The 15,000-nt window shown below is 49.5% G+C and overlaps 1 protein-coding gene across 1 annotated transcript in view; it reads right to left on the bottom strand.

Moving 5' to 3' along the window:
* The window catches only part of LOC121562174 (voltage-dependent T-type calcium channel subunit alpha-1H-like), a 65,668-nt gene that overhangs the window by 36,915 nt on the left and 13,753 nt on the right, over positions 1-15,000 (bottom strand). Inside the window, exons 8-10 of the mRNA XM_045219228.1 lie at positions 14,116-14,216; positions 6,577-6,700; positions 5,485-5,553 (exon numbers count right to left, since the gene is read on the bottom strand). Of these exons, the coding sequence (XP_045075163.1) occupies positions 5,485-5,553; positions 6,577-6,700; positions 14,116-14,216 (294 nt within the window). The remainder of the gene's footprint in view (positions 1-5,484; positions 5,554-6,576; positions 6,701-14,115; positions 14,217-15,000) is intronic.

The following is a 15,000-nucleotide window of genomic DNA, read 5'->3' as shown; positions in this document are numbered from 1 at the left end:
ACAGCAGACTGAAACAGACAGCAGACTGAAACAGACAACAGACTGAAACAGACAGCAGACTGAAACAGACAGCAGACTGAAACAGACAGCAGACTGAAACAGACAACAGACTGAAACAGACAGCAGACTGAAACAGACAGCAGACTGAAACAGACAGCAGACTGAAACAGACAGCTGACTGAAACAGACAGCAGACTGAAACAGACAGCAGACTGAAACAGACAGCAGACTGAAACAGACAACAGACTGAAACAGACAGCAGACTGAAACAGACAGCAGACTGAAACAGACAGCAGACTGAAACAGACAGCAGACTGAAACAGACAGCAGACTGAAACAGACAACAGACTGAAACAGACAGCAGACTGAAACAGACAGCAGACTGAAACAGACAGCAGACTGAAACAGACAGCAGACTGAAACAGACAGCAGACTGAAACAGACAACAGACTGAAACAGACAGCAGACTGAAACAGACAGCAGACTGAAACAGACAACAAACTGAAACAGACAGCAAACTGAAACAGACAGCAGACTGAAACAGACAGCAGACTGAAACAGACAGCAGACTGAAACAGACAGCAGACTGAAACAGACAACAGACTGAAACAGACAACAGACTGAAACAGACAGCAGACTGAAACAGACAGCAGACTGAAACAGACAGCAGACTGAAACAGACAGCAGACTGAAACAGACAGCAGACTGAAACAGACAGCAGACTGAAACAGACAGCAGACTGAAACAGACAGCAGACTGAAACAGACAGCAGACAGCAGACTGAAACAGACAACAGACTGAAACAGACAACAGACTGAAACAGACAGCAGACTGAAACAGACAACAGACTGAAACAGACAGCAGACTGAAACAGACAGCAGACAGCAGACTGAAACAGACAACAGACTGAAACAGACAGCAGACTGAAACAGACAGCAGACTGAAACAGACAGCAGACTGAAACAGACAGCTGACTGAAACAGACAGCAGACTGAAACAGACAGCAGACTGAAACAGACAGCAGACTGAAACAGACAGCTGACTGAAACAGACAACAAACTGAAACAGACAACAAACTGAAACAGACAGCAGACTGAAACAGACAGCTGACTGAAACAGACAACAAACTGAAACAGACAATAAACTGAAACAGACAACAAACTGAAACAGACAGCAGACTGAAAGAGACAACAGACAGAAACAGACAGCAGACTGAAACAGACAGCAGACTGAAACAGACAGCTGACTGAAACAGACAACAAACTGAAACAGACAATAAACTGAAACAGACAGCAGACTGAAAGAGACAACAGACAACAGACTGAAACAGAGCAGACTGAAACAGACAGAAGACTAAAACAGACAGCAGACTGAAACAGACAACTGACAAACAGACAAACAGACAGCAGACTGAAACAGACAACAGACTGAAACAGACAGCACACTGAAACAGACAGCAGACTGAAACAGACATAAGAATGAAACAGAGCAGACTGAAACAGACAACTGACAAACAGACAAACAGACAGCACACTGAAACAGACAGCAGACTGAAACAGACATACGAATGAAACAGACAGCAGACTGAAACAGACAGCATACTGAAACAGACAACAGACTGAAACATACAGCAGACAACAAACTGAAACAGACAGCAGACTGATGGACTGAAACAGACAGCAGACTGAAAGAGACAACAGACTTAAACAGGCAGCATGAGACTAAAACAGACAGCATGAGACTAAAACAGATAGCATGAGACTGAAACAGACAACAGACTAAAACAGACAGCAGAGTGAAACAGACAGCAGACAAACAGAAAGCAGACTGAAACAGACAGCAGACAGACAGAAAGCAGACTGAAACAGACAGCAGACAGACAGCAGACAAACAGACAAAAGACAGAAACAGCCAGCATGAGACTGAAACAGCCAGCATGAGACTGAAACAGCCAGCATGAGACTGAAACAGACAACAGACAGAAAGAGACAACAGACAGAAACTGACAACAGACTGAGACAGCAGACTGAAACAGGCACCATGAGACTGAAACAGACAACAGACTGAAACAAACAGCATGAGACTGAAACAGAAAACAGACTGAAACAGACAGCATGAGACTAAAACAGACAGCATGAGACAGAACCAGACAACATGAGATTAAAACAGAAGGTATGAGACTGAATGGACTCAGACAGCGGACTGAAACAGACAAGAGTGAAACAGACAGCATGAGACTGAACCAGACAGCATGAGACTGAACCAGACAGCATGAGACTGAACCAGACAGCATGAGACTAAAACAGAAGGTATGAGACTGAAACAGACAACAGACTAAAAGACAGCAGACTAAAACAGACTGAAACAGACAGCAGACTGAAACAGACAGCAGACTGAAACAGACAGCAGACTGAAACAGACAGCAGACTGAAACAGACAGCAGACTGAAACAGACAGCAGACTGAAACAGAGAGCATGAGACAAACAGAGAGCAGACTGAAAAACAGAAGACTGAAACAGACGGCTGACTGAAACAAACTGCAGACATACAGCATGAGACTGAAACAGACAATAGACTGAAACAGACAAGACTGAAACAGACAAGACTGAAACAGACAGCAGACAAACAGACAGCATGAAAACTGAACAGACAACAGACAAACAGACAACAGACTGAAACAGACAGCATGAGACTAAAACAGACAGCATGAGACTGAACCAGACAGCATGAGACTAAAACAGAAGGTATGAGACTGAAACAGACAGCAGAATAAAACAGACTGAAACCGACAGCAGACTGAAACACACAGCAGACAGACAGCATTAGACTGAAACAGACAACAGACTGAAACAGACAGCATGAGAAACAGACAGCAGACTGAAACAGACAACATGAGACTGAAACAGAACACATGAGACAAACTGAAAACATGAGACTGAAACTGACAACATGAGACTGAAACAGACAGCAGACAAACAGACAGCATGAAAACTGAAACAGACAACAGACAGAAACAGACAACAGACCGAGACAGCAGACTGAAACAGACAACAGACAGATTGAGACTGAAACAGACTAAAACAGACAAGACTAAAACAGACAGCAGATGAACAGACAGCATGAAAACTGAAACCGACAGACAGACAGATTGAAACCGACAACAGACTGAAACAGACAACAGACTGAAACAGACAGCAGACTGAAACAGACAGCAGACTGAAACAGACAGCAGACTGAAACAGACAGCTGACTGAAACAGACAGCAGACTGAAACAGACAGCAGACTGAAACAGACAGCAGACTGAAACAGACAGCTGACTGAAACAGACAACAAACTGAAACAGACAACAAACTGAAACAGACAGCAGACTGAAACAGACAGCTGACTGAAACAGACAACAAACTGAAACAGACAATAAACTGAAACAGACAACAAACTGAAACAGACAGCAGACTGAAAGAGACAACAGACAGAAACAGACAGCAGACTGAAACAGACAGCAGACTGAAACAGACAGCTGACTGAAACAGACAACAAACTGAAACAGACAATAAACTGAAACAGACAGCAGACTGAAAGAGACAACAGACAACAGACTGAAACAGAGCAGACTGAAACAGACAGAAGACTAAAACAGACAGCAGACTGAAACAGACAACTGACAAACAGACAAACAGACAGCAGACTGAAACAGACAACAGACTGAAACAGACAGCACACTGAAACAGACAGCAGACTGAAACAGACATAAGAATGAAACAGAGCAGACTGAAACAGACAACTGACAAACAGACAAACAGACAGCACACTGAAACAGACAGCAGACTGAAACAGACATACGAATGAAACAGACAGCAGACTGAAACAGACAGCAGACTGGAAACAGACAACAGACTGAAACATACAGCAGACAACAAACTGAAACAGACAGCAGACTGATGGACTGAAACAGACAGCAGACTGAAAGAGACAACAGACTTAAACAGGCAGCATGAGACTAAAACAGACAGCATGAGACTAAAACAGATAGCATGAGACTGAAACAGACAACAGACTAAAACAGACAGCAGAGTGAAACAGACAGCAGACAAACAGAAAGCAGACTGAAACAGACAGCAGACAGACAGAAAGCAGACTGAAACAGACAGCAGACAGACAGCAGACAAACAGACAAAAGACAGAAACAGCCAGCATGAGACTGAAACAGCCAGCATGAGACTGAAACAGCCAGCATGAGACTGAAACAGACAACAGACAGAAAGAGACAACAGACAGAAACTGACAACAGACTGAGACAGCAGACTGGAAACAGGCACCATGAGACTGAAACAGACAACAGACTGAAACAAACAGCATGAGACTGAAACAGAAAACAGACTGAAACAGACAGCATGAGACTAAAACAGACAGCATGAGACAGAACCAGACAACATGAGATTAAAACAGAAGGTATGAGACTGAATGGACTCAGACAGCGGACTGAAACAGACAAGAGTGAAACAGACAGCATGAGACTGAACCAGACAGCATGAGACTGAACCAGACAGCATGAGACTGAACCAGACAGCATGAGACTAAAACAGAAGGTATGAGACTGAAACAGACAACAGACTAAAAGACAGCAGACTAAAACAGACTGAAACAGACAGCAGACTGAAACAGACAGCAGACTGAAACAGACAGCAGACTGAAACAGACAGCAGACTGAAACAGACAGCAGACTGAAACAGACAGCAGACTGAAACAGAGAGCATGAGACAAACAGAGAGCAGACTGAAAAACAGAAGACTGAAACAGACAGCTGACTGAAACAAACTGCAGACATACAGCATGAGACTGAAACAGACAATAGACTGAAACAGACAAGACTGAAACAGACAAGACTGAAACAGACAGCAGACAAACAGACAGCATGAAAACTGAACAGACAACAGACAAACAGACAACAGACTGAAACAGACAGCATGAGACTAAAACAGACAGCATGAGACTGAACCAGACAGCATGAGACTAAAACAGAAGGTATGAGACTGAAACAGACAGCAGAATAAAACAGACTGAAACCGACAGCAGACTGAAACAGACAGCAGACAGACAGCATTAGACTGAAACAGACAACAGACTGAAACAGACAGCATGAGAAACAGACAGCAGACTGAAACAGACAACATGAGACTGAAACAGAACACATGAGACAAACTGAAAACATGAGACTGAAACTGACAACATGAGACTGAAACAGACAGCAGACAAACAGACAGCATGAAAACTGAAACAGACAACAGACAGAAACAGACAACAGACCGAGACAGCAGACTGAAACAGACAACAGACAGATTGAGACTGAAACAGACTAAAACAGACAAGACTAAAACAGACAGCAGATGAACAGACAGCATGAAAACTGAAACCGACAGACAGACAGATTGAAACCGACAACAGACTGAAACAGACAACAGACTGAAACAGACGGTGTTATTACCTTGACAGTCATCTCAGCCAGGAAGATTAGAGTGAACACGTAGTTGGAGACACTCAGAAACACTCGCTCCTGGAGGGAGAGTAGCAGAGAAAGTATATTACCGCTCTAGTTTCTAAACCCAGAGGCGCAACATCGCAAGACTTCCGGGAACGCTTGCGAAACAGACCAGACCAGGCCGGGGTTTGGGGTTTGAGAAGTCAATGAGTTGTCACCAACATCTCGTTGCATCTATCTGACCATGCAGATCGAACGGCAAGAATGAACGGCAAGAAAGTGTTCAAGAAAGTGTTTGTGACTCCAGGGCAGGGCTTGGTGTGGGAGGGGGGCAGGGCTTGGTGTGACAGGGGGCAGGGCTTGGTGTAACAGGGGGCAGGGCTTGGTGTAACAGGGGGCAGGGCTTGGTGTAACAGGGGGCAGGGCTTGGTGTGACAGGGGGGCAGGGCTTGGTGTGACAGGGGCAGGGCTTGGTGTGACAGGGGGCAGGGCTTGGTGTGACAGGGGGCAGGGCTTGGTGTGACAGGGGGCAGGGCTTGGTGTGACAGGGGGCAGGGCTTGGTGTGACAGGGGGCAGGGCTTGGTGTGACAGGGGGCAGGGCTTGGTGCGACAGGGGGCAGGGCTTGGTGTGACAGGGGGCAGGGCTTGGTGTGACAGGGGCAGGGCTAGGTGTGACAGGGGGCGGGGCTTGGTGTGACAAGGGGGCAGGGCTTGGTGTGACAGGGGGCAGGGCTTGGTGTGACAGGGGGCAGGGCTTGGTGTGACAGGGGGCAGGGCTTGGTGCGACAGGGGGCAGGGCTTGGTGTGGGAAGCGGCAGGGCTTGGTGTAACAGGGGGCAGGGCTTGGTGTGACAGGGGGCAGGGCTTGGTGTGACAGGGGGCAGGGCTTGGTGTGACAAGGGGGCAGGGCTTGGTGTGGGAAGCAGCATGCACCAGGAGAAGAGGGTGAAAGACGACTCAAATAGCAAACATTTAACAAACCAAAACATTGAAATAACGTTCTAGAAGGTCAAGTAAAAAAAAAGCCAAAGCGGTCTCTATGCATCAATACTGGTATGTAGTAAAACACGGTATCCCATCAGCCCCTAGTGTCTTACGGTGCTGTGAGGCTGGATGCCGGGTCTCTCCAGAGCTATAGTGATGCAGTTGAGGAAGATGAAGACCAGGACCACGTGATCAAACATCTTATGAGAGATCAGACCTTTACCCCAGACACGGAACCTAGAGGGAGGGAGGGGGGGAGAGAGAGGAATCAGCACAGAGGAGGAAGATACAGTATCTATGAGAAGGTGAGTGTAACGATCCCGGCAGTCTGAGTCGGGTCCTGTCTGTGGACTAGTTTTTCTGTTCGTGATCTCCAGTTTCCCGAGGGTTCTGGAACGCTCCGGGGAGCTCTCTTGATTTCCGCACCTGCATCCCATCAGCAATCTGCACACCTGGTCCTGATCATCACCCTTCTTAGGCTCTGGCCTAACATCCATTCCCTGCCGGATCGTTAGCCATGAACAGTAGGTTTACCAGAGTATCAGTTGTAGAGCTTCTAGCGGTAGTTTTGTTGTTTTTGCACCTTGTTGGTTTGTTGTTTACTTACCTCCGTTTTGTTCCATCTGCAGTCACTCGTCCGGAACCTTCATCCAACCTCTGCCTGGTGGTCGGCGGCTGCCGAGCCATGATGGGATCAACCACTGCACCCCCAACAACTAATCAACGCCGCCCGCTCTGTTCCCTGGATTATTCAGCATCACTCTTGAATTTGTAAATAAACACTCACCTTCGTTTCAACTCACCTTGTCCTGGTCTGCTTCTGGGTTCTGGCTTTGTAACTCGTGACAGAACGATCCGGCCAGTAATGAACCCAGCGGACCTGGACTCTGTTCGCCATGCCATTACCCATCAGGAGAAGATGTTGGGCCATCATAGCACGGTACTACAGGAGATCGCGTTGTCAGTTCGGAACCTTTCTACCGGTCTGACGGAGGTCCAGAACCAACGCAAGAGTCCGGTGGAGGATCCACTACCGGTTTCACCCATCTCGCCTGCCGCTTCTGGAGCTGTGTCCTTCCGTGAGCCCAAGGTTCCGACGCCGGATAAATATGAGGGGGAGCTGGGAAGATGCCGTTCCTTCCTTATGCAGTGTGGATTAGTGTTCGATCTACAGCCCTACTCTTATGCCACAGACAAGGCTAGGATAGCCTTTGTGATTGAGTTGCTGCGTGGTCGAGCGCTGGAGTGGGCTTCAGCCGTTTGGGAACGACAGGATCCCTGCATGGCTTCATACCAGGGGTTCACGGCCGAGATGAGGAAGCTCTTCGACCATTCCGTCCGAGGGAGGGACGCAGCTAGGCGCCTGTTTTCGCTCCGCCAAGGCACTCGCAGCGTGGCCGACTTCGTGATCGAGTTCAAGACGTTGGCTGTGGAGAGTGGGTGGAATGAGGAGTCTCTGCAAGCGGCCTTTTACCAGGGTCTGTCGGAGCAGCTCAAGGATGAGTTGATCTCCTATCCGGAGCCTAGTGACCTGGACAGCTTGGTAGCCTTGTCTATTCGGGTGGATAATCGAGTCCGAGAGCGAAGGAGGGAGAAGCAATGGGTTCCGTCCAACCGATCAGCTTCTCAGGTTCCAGTCGGGTCGGGTGGTGGACCAGAACACGTCGATCATTCTCCACCACAAAGGATTAGTGGAGAGGTCCTCTCTCCCGATTCTGAACCCATGCAAGTGGGGCGGCACGGGTTAACCAAGGAGGAGCGTCAACATAGACGTAAGACCAACTGCTGCCTCTACTGTGGTAGCTCGGGACATTACATCTCCACTTGTTCCCGGCGGTCGTCAAACTGCCCGGCTCGCTAAAGTTGGGAGGACTTTTAGCGAGCCAGTTTCAACCTCTCAGTACCTCTGTCAGACCCCGTTTCCCGGCTACCCTTGTGAACAGGAATCAGAGCTTAGCGATTAACGCTTTTATCGATTCAGGTGCCGATGGAAGCTTTCTTGATGCCGAGTTGGTGGAACAGCTGGGGCTTTCCAAGGAGCAATTGCGGAAGCCATTGAAGCGACCACTCTGAACGGCAGTAGTCTGGCACGTATCACGATGAGGACTGAACCGGTTAAGATGCTGTTGTCGGGGAATCATTCGGAGATGATTTCATTCTTCATTCTGCCGTCTTCCCATGTTCCTCTGGTCCTTGGATACCCCTGGCTGAAGGAACACAATCCCACGTTCGATTGGGTGACGGGCAAGGTAACGAGTTGGAGCCTTGATTGTCATGCTAACTGTCTCAAGACTGCCTGTCCCCATTCGGTTCCCAGTCAGGTGATTGAGGCTAAACCCCCAGATTTGTCCCTGGTTCCCGAGACATATCACGATTTGGGGAAGTGTTCAGTAAGCAGAAGGCTCTGTCACTCCCCTCCCCACCGACCATATGATTGTGCCATCAACCTGTTCCCTGGAGCTGTCTACCCCCAAGGGAAGGTTATACAGTATCTCCCGCCCTGAACGTGAGGCTTTGGAGACCTACATCAAGGAGTCCCTAGCTGCTGGTCTCGTTCGTCCCTCGTCATCACCCCTGGGGGCAGGATTCTTCTTTGTGGGTAAGAAGGATGGCTCTCTTCGACCGTGTATTGATTATCGGGGGTTGAATGACATCACGGTCAAGAACAAGTATCCCCTGCCCTTGATGAGTTCTGCCTTCGACTCCTTACAGGGTGCTACGGTGTTCACCAAGCTAGACCTACGCAATGCGTATCACATGGTCCGGATCAGAGAGGGAGACGAGTGGTTGACGGGTTTCAATACACCGATGGGTCACCGAGTATCAGGTGATGCCGTTTGGACTGACCAATGCTCCAGCGGTATTCCAGAGTATGGTGAACGACGTCCTGAGAGATATGATCGGTCTCTTTGTGTTTGTTTACCTGGATGACATTCTGATCTTCTCGAAGGAACCTTCCGACCACGTCCAGCATGTCCGGCAGGTTCTGCAGCGATTGTTGGAGAATCGCCTGTTCGTGAAGGCCGAGAAGTGCGAGTTTCACGCCCACACGACATCCTTTCTCGGGTACATCATCTCCAGGGGAGAGATTAGGATGGACCAGGAGAAGGTTAGAGCGGTTCTGGAATGGGCCCAGCCCGGTACGAGATTGCAGCTCCAGAGATTTTTGGGGTTTGCGAATTTCTACCGCAGATTCATCCGGGATTACAGCCGTGTGGCCGCGCCGTTAACTGCCTTGACTTCCAGTATCAGGACCTTCAAGTGGAATCCGGAGGCGGATCGAGCGTTTCTGGATTTGAAGAGGCGATTCACCAACGCACCGATTCTCTCTCAACCGGACACGGCCCGTCAGTTAATGCCGTTGAAGTGGACGCCAGCGTCTGATGTGGGAGTTGGCGCCATCCTGTCGCAGCGATGCTCCACGGACAGTAAACTCCATCCCTGCGCCTACTACTCGTCGCCTTTCGCCTGCGGAGAGGAATTACGATGTGGGTAACCGGGAGCTGCTCGCGGTGAAACTTGCCTTGGAGGAGTGGCGCCACTGGTTGGAGGGGGCGGAGCAACCCGTTTATTGTCTGGACTGACCACAAGAATCTTGCTTACGTGCAATCGGCTAGACGTCTCAACTCCCGTCAGGCCAGGTGGTCGTTGTTTTTCGGACGATTCAATTTTTCCCTGACGTTCCGACCTGGATCTAAGAACGGCAAGGCGGACGCCTTGTCTCGGATGTTCTCCAAGACGGAGGAGAGTGGGTCCAAGACCGAGACAATTCTCCCCCGGAACTGCGTCGTGGGAGCTGTTAGGTGGAAGATTGAGGAGGAGGTGATGGCGGCCCTCGGACGCAGCCCGGTCCCGTAACGGTCCACCCGGTCGGTTGTTTGTGCCTGAGTCGGTTCGTCCTGCGGTCCTCAAATGGTCCCACGCCAGCAAGATGGCTTGTCACCCTGGCGTGGCTCGGACGATGGCGTTTCTTCGCAGACGCTTTTTGGTGGCCTGCCATGGCCGAGGATACTCGGGGTTATGTTGCTGCCTGTCCAGTGTGTGCGCAGAATAAGAGTACCAATCGGCCCAGCTCTGGACTACTTCACCCCCTTCCTATTCCCCGCGACCATGGTCGCATCTGGCCCCTGGACTTTGTCACTGGGTTGCCCGCTTCTGAGGGGAACACGGTCGTTCTGACTATCGTGGACAGATTCAGCAAGTTCGCCCACTTTGTGCCAATTGCCAAGCTTCCCTCTGCCTCGGAGACGTCCGAGATCCTGGTTAGGGAGGTTTTCAGGGTCCACGGTTTGCCCAGTGATATCGTTTCCGACCGTGGCCCTCAGTTTACCTCTGCTGTCTGGAAGTCCTTCTGTTTGGCCATTGGAGCTACAGTCAGTCTCACATCTGGTTTTCACCCCCAATCTAATGGTCAGGCGGAGAGAGCCAACCAGAAGATGGAATCCACGCTACGCTGCCTGGCCTCTTCCAACCCCACCTCCTGGGTCTCTCAGTTGCCTTGGGTTGAGTATGCCCACAATACTCTCCCTACATCTGCCACTGGGATGTCTCCCCTTCCAGTGCCTGTATGGCTACCAACCTCCCTTGTTCCCTTCTCAGGAGAAGGAGCTCTCAGTGCCTTCGGTTCAGGCCCATATTCGTCGTTGCCACCGGACCTGGCATCGGGCCAGAAAGGCACTCCTTAGAGTTTCGGACCGGTATCAGCTCCAGGCGAATCGTCGCCGGATCCCCGCTCCCACCTATACCATCGGAGATAGGGTCTGGTTGGCCACACGGGATCTTCCTTTACGGACTGAGTCTAGGAAGTTGTTACCGAAGTTCATTGGTCCGTTTGTGGTGGAGAAGGTGATCAATCCGGTGGCAGTTCGACTCAAACTCCCGAGGACGCTCAGAGTCCATCCCACCTTTCATGTCTCCTGCCTCAAGCCTGTTTTCCTCAGTCCTCTGTTGCCTCCTCCGCCTCCTCCTCCTCCTCCTCGGATGATCGGAGGTGGTCCTGCCTACACGGTGCGACGCATTATGGATTCCAGACGGCGGGGCCGGGGTTTCCAGTATCTCGTGGACTGGGAGGGGTATGGTCCTGAAGAGAGGAGTTGGATTCCGCGGCGACAGATCCTAGATGCTGACCTCATCCGTGACTTCTACCGCCTCCATCCTGGCGCTCCGGGGAGTCCGCCCGGTGGCGTTCGTCGGAGGGGGGGTACTGTAACGATCCCGGCAGTCTGAGTCGGGTCCTGTCTGTGGACTAGTTTTTCTGTTCGTGATCTCCAGTTTCCCGAGGGTTCTGGAACGCTCCGGGGAGCTCTCTTGATTTCCGCACCTGCATCCCATCAGCAATCTGCACACCTGGTCCTGATCATCACCCTTCTTAGGCTCTGGCCTAACATCCATTCCCTGCCGGATCGTTAGCCATGAACAGTAGGTTTACCAGAGTATCAGTCGTAGAGCTTCTAGCGGTAGTTTTGTTGTTTTTGCACCTTGTTGGTTTGTTGTTTACTTACCTCCGTTTTGTTCCATCTGCAGTCACTCGTCCGGAACCTTCATCCAACCTCTGCCTGGTGGTCGGCGGCTGCCGAGCCATGATGGGATCAACCACTGCACCCCCAACAACTAATCAACGCCGCCCGCTCTGTTCCCTGGATTATTCAGCATCACTCTTGAATTTGTAAATAAACACTCACCTTCGTTTCAACTCACCTTGTCCTGGTCTGCTTCTGGGTTCTGGCTTTGTAACTCGTGACAGTGAGACAAGAAGTACGTTTGTGTGTGTGTGTGTGTGTGTGTGTGTGTGTCTGTGTGTGTGTGTGTGTGTGTGTGTGTGTGTGTGTGTGTGTGTGTATGTACAGTGAGGGGAAAAAAAGTATTTGATCCCCTGCTGATTTTGTACGTTTGCCCACTGACAAAGACATGATCAGTCTATAATTTTAGTGGTAGGTTTATTTGAACAGTGAGAGACAGAATAACAACAACAAAATCCAGAAAAACGCATGTCAAAAAAATGTATAAATTGATTTACATTTTAAATGAGGGAAATAAGTATTTGACCCCTCTGCAAAACATGACTTAGTACTTGGTGGCAAAACCCTTGTTGGCAATCACAGAGGTCAGACTTTTCTTGTAGTTGGCCACCAGGTTTGCACACATCTCAGGAGAGATTTTGTGCCACTCCTCTTTGCAGATCTTCTCCAAGTCATTAAGGTTTCGAGGCTGACGTTTGGCAACTCGAACCTTCAGCTCCCTCCACAGATTTTATATGGGATTAAGGTCTGGAGACTGGCTAGGCCACTCCAGGACCTTAATGTGCTTCTTCTTGAGCCACTCCTTTGTTGCCTTGGCCGTGTGTTTTGGGTCATTGTCATGCTGGAATACCCATCCACGACCCATTTTCAATGCCCTGGCTGAGGGAAGGAGGTTCTTACCCAAGATTTGATGGTACAAAGCCCCGTCCATCGTCCCTTTGATGCGATGAATTTGTCCTGTCCCCTTAGCAGAAAAACACCCCCAAAGCATAATATTTCCACCTCCATGTTTGACGGTGGGGATGGTGTTCTTGGGGTCATAGGCAGCATTCCTCCTCCTCCAAACACGGCGAGTTGAGTTGATGCCAAAGAGCTCCATTTTGGTCTCATCTGACCACAACACTTTCACCCAGTTCTCCTCTGAATCATTCAGATGTTCATTGGCAAACTTCAGACGGCCCTGTATATGTGCTTTCTTGAGCAGGGGGCCCTTGCGGGCGCTGCAGGATTTCAGTCCTTCACGGCGTAGTGTGTTACCAATTGTTTTCTTGGTGACTATGGTCCCAGCTGCCTTGAGATCATTGACAAGATCCTCCTGTGTAGTTCTGGGCTGATTCCTCACCTTTCTCATGATCATTGCAACTCCACGAGGTGAGATCTTGCATGGAGCCCCAGGCCGAGGGAGATTGACAGTTATTTTGTGTTTCTTCCATTTGCGAATAATCGCACCAACTGTTGTCACCTTCTCACCAAGCTGCTTGGCGATGGTCTTGTAGCCCATTCCCGCCTTGTGTAGGTCTACAATCTTGTCCCTGACATCCTTGGAGAGCTCTTTGGTCTTGGCCATGGTGGAGAGTTTGTAATCTGATTGATTGATTGCTTCTGTGGACAGGTGTCTTTTATACAGGTAACAAACTGAGATTAGGAGCACTCCCTTTAAGAGTGTGCTCCTAATCTCAGCTCGTTACCTGTATAAAAGACACCTGGGAGCCAGAAATCTTTCTGATTGAGAGGGGGATCAAATAATTATTTCCCTCATTAAAATGCAAATAAATGTATAACATTTTTGACATGCGTTTTTCTGGATTTTTTTGTTGTTATTCTGTCTCTCACTGTTCAAATAAACCTACCATTAAAATGATAGACTGATCATTTATTTGTCAGTGGGCAAACGTACAAAATCAGCAAGGGATCAAATACTTTTTTCCCCCTCACTGTATGTAGTGTGATAAGGATGTCATGCTGCTTGCTTAGCGAGAATCGCTTCCTCCTAATTGGGCTCATACCGAGGCTGGAGCCCAGGATCTCCGCCTGTCAAACACACGTGACCACCCTTCCTGAAGCGTGTTTGTGGGTGCGTGTGCGTGTGTGTGTGTGTGTGCGTGTGTGTGCGTGTGTGTGTGTATGACTCACGAGTTCTGAGGGGAGAACAGGTAGAGGTTCCAGTCTTTGTGTTCTCTGCACCAGCGTGGCTTGTGGCTCTGCAGCGTTCTCCTGACCCGGAACCACAGGTTCTACAGAGGTCAGAGGACGGAGGTCAGCATTACACACACACACACACACACACATCCGAGTCCCAGTACACAACAACCACACACACACACCTTGGCCGATATCTCTACACCTGCAGTCTCTAAGTGTGTGTGTGTGTGTGTGTGTGTGTGTGTGTGTGTGTGTGTGTGTGTGTGTGTGTGCGTGTGTGTGTGTGTTTCCATGACGGTGCAGAACGTGGATTAATCCTCTAGCAGGAGGGATCAACAGCACTAGCTTGGTCCTGTCAGACTGGAAGACTAAAGCACTCTGGGAAACACGCCGTCACAAAGTGCTCAGTCCTCAAGTGAGCAGGCTTGGAGAACGGGACAGGGAAACACAGTCAGCAACTAAGTCGGTCCAAACTGCTAACAACCAACTCCACTGTTACGCCGGTCCAAACTGATAACAACCAACTGCACTGTTACGCCGGTCCAAACTGCTAACAACCAACTCCACTGTTACGCCGGTCCAAACTGATAACAACCAACTGCACTGTTACGCCGGTCCAAACTGCTAACAACCAACTCCACTGTTACGCCCGGTCCAAACTGATAACAACCAACTCCACTGTTACGCCCGGTCCAAACTGATAACAACCAACTCCACTGTTACGCGGTCCAAACTGATAACAACCAACTCTACTGTTACGCCGGTCCAAACTGATAACAACCAACTCCACTGTTACGCCGGTCCAAACTGATAACAACCAACTCCACTGTTACGCCGGTCCAAACTGATAACAACCAACTGCACTGTTACGCCGGT

The sequence above is a fragment of the Coregonus clupeaformis genome, unplaced genomic scaffold, assembly GCF_020615455.1.
Source record: "Coregonus clupeaformis isolate EN_2021a unplaced genomic scaffold, ASM2061545v1 scaf2160, whole genome shotgun sequence".
Lineage (NCBI taxonomy): Eukaryota > Metazoa > Chordata > Actinopteri > Salmoniformes > Salmonidae > Coregonus > Coregonus clupeaformis.
The sequence above is the reverse complement of the archived record's forward strand: the minus strand, read 5'-3'. Positions and strand labels throughout refer to the sequence as shown.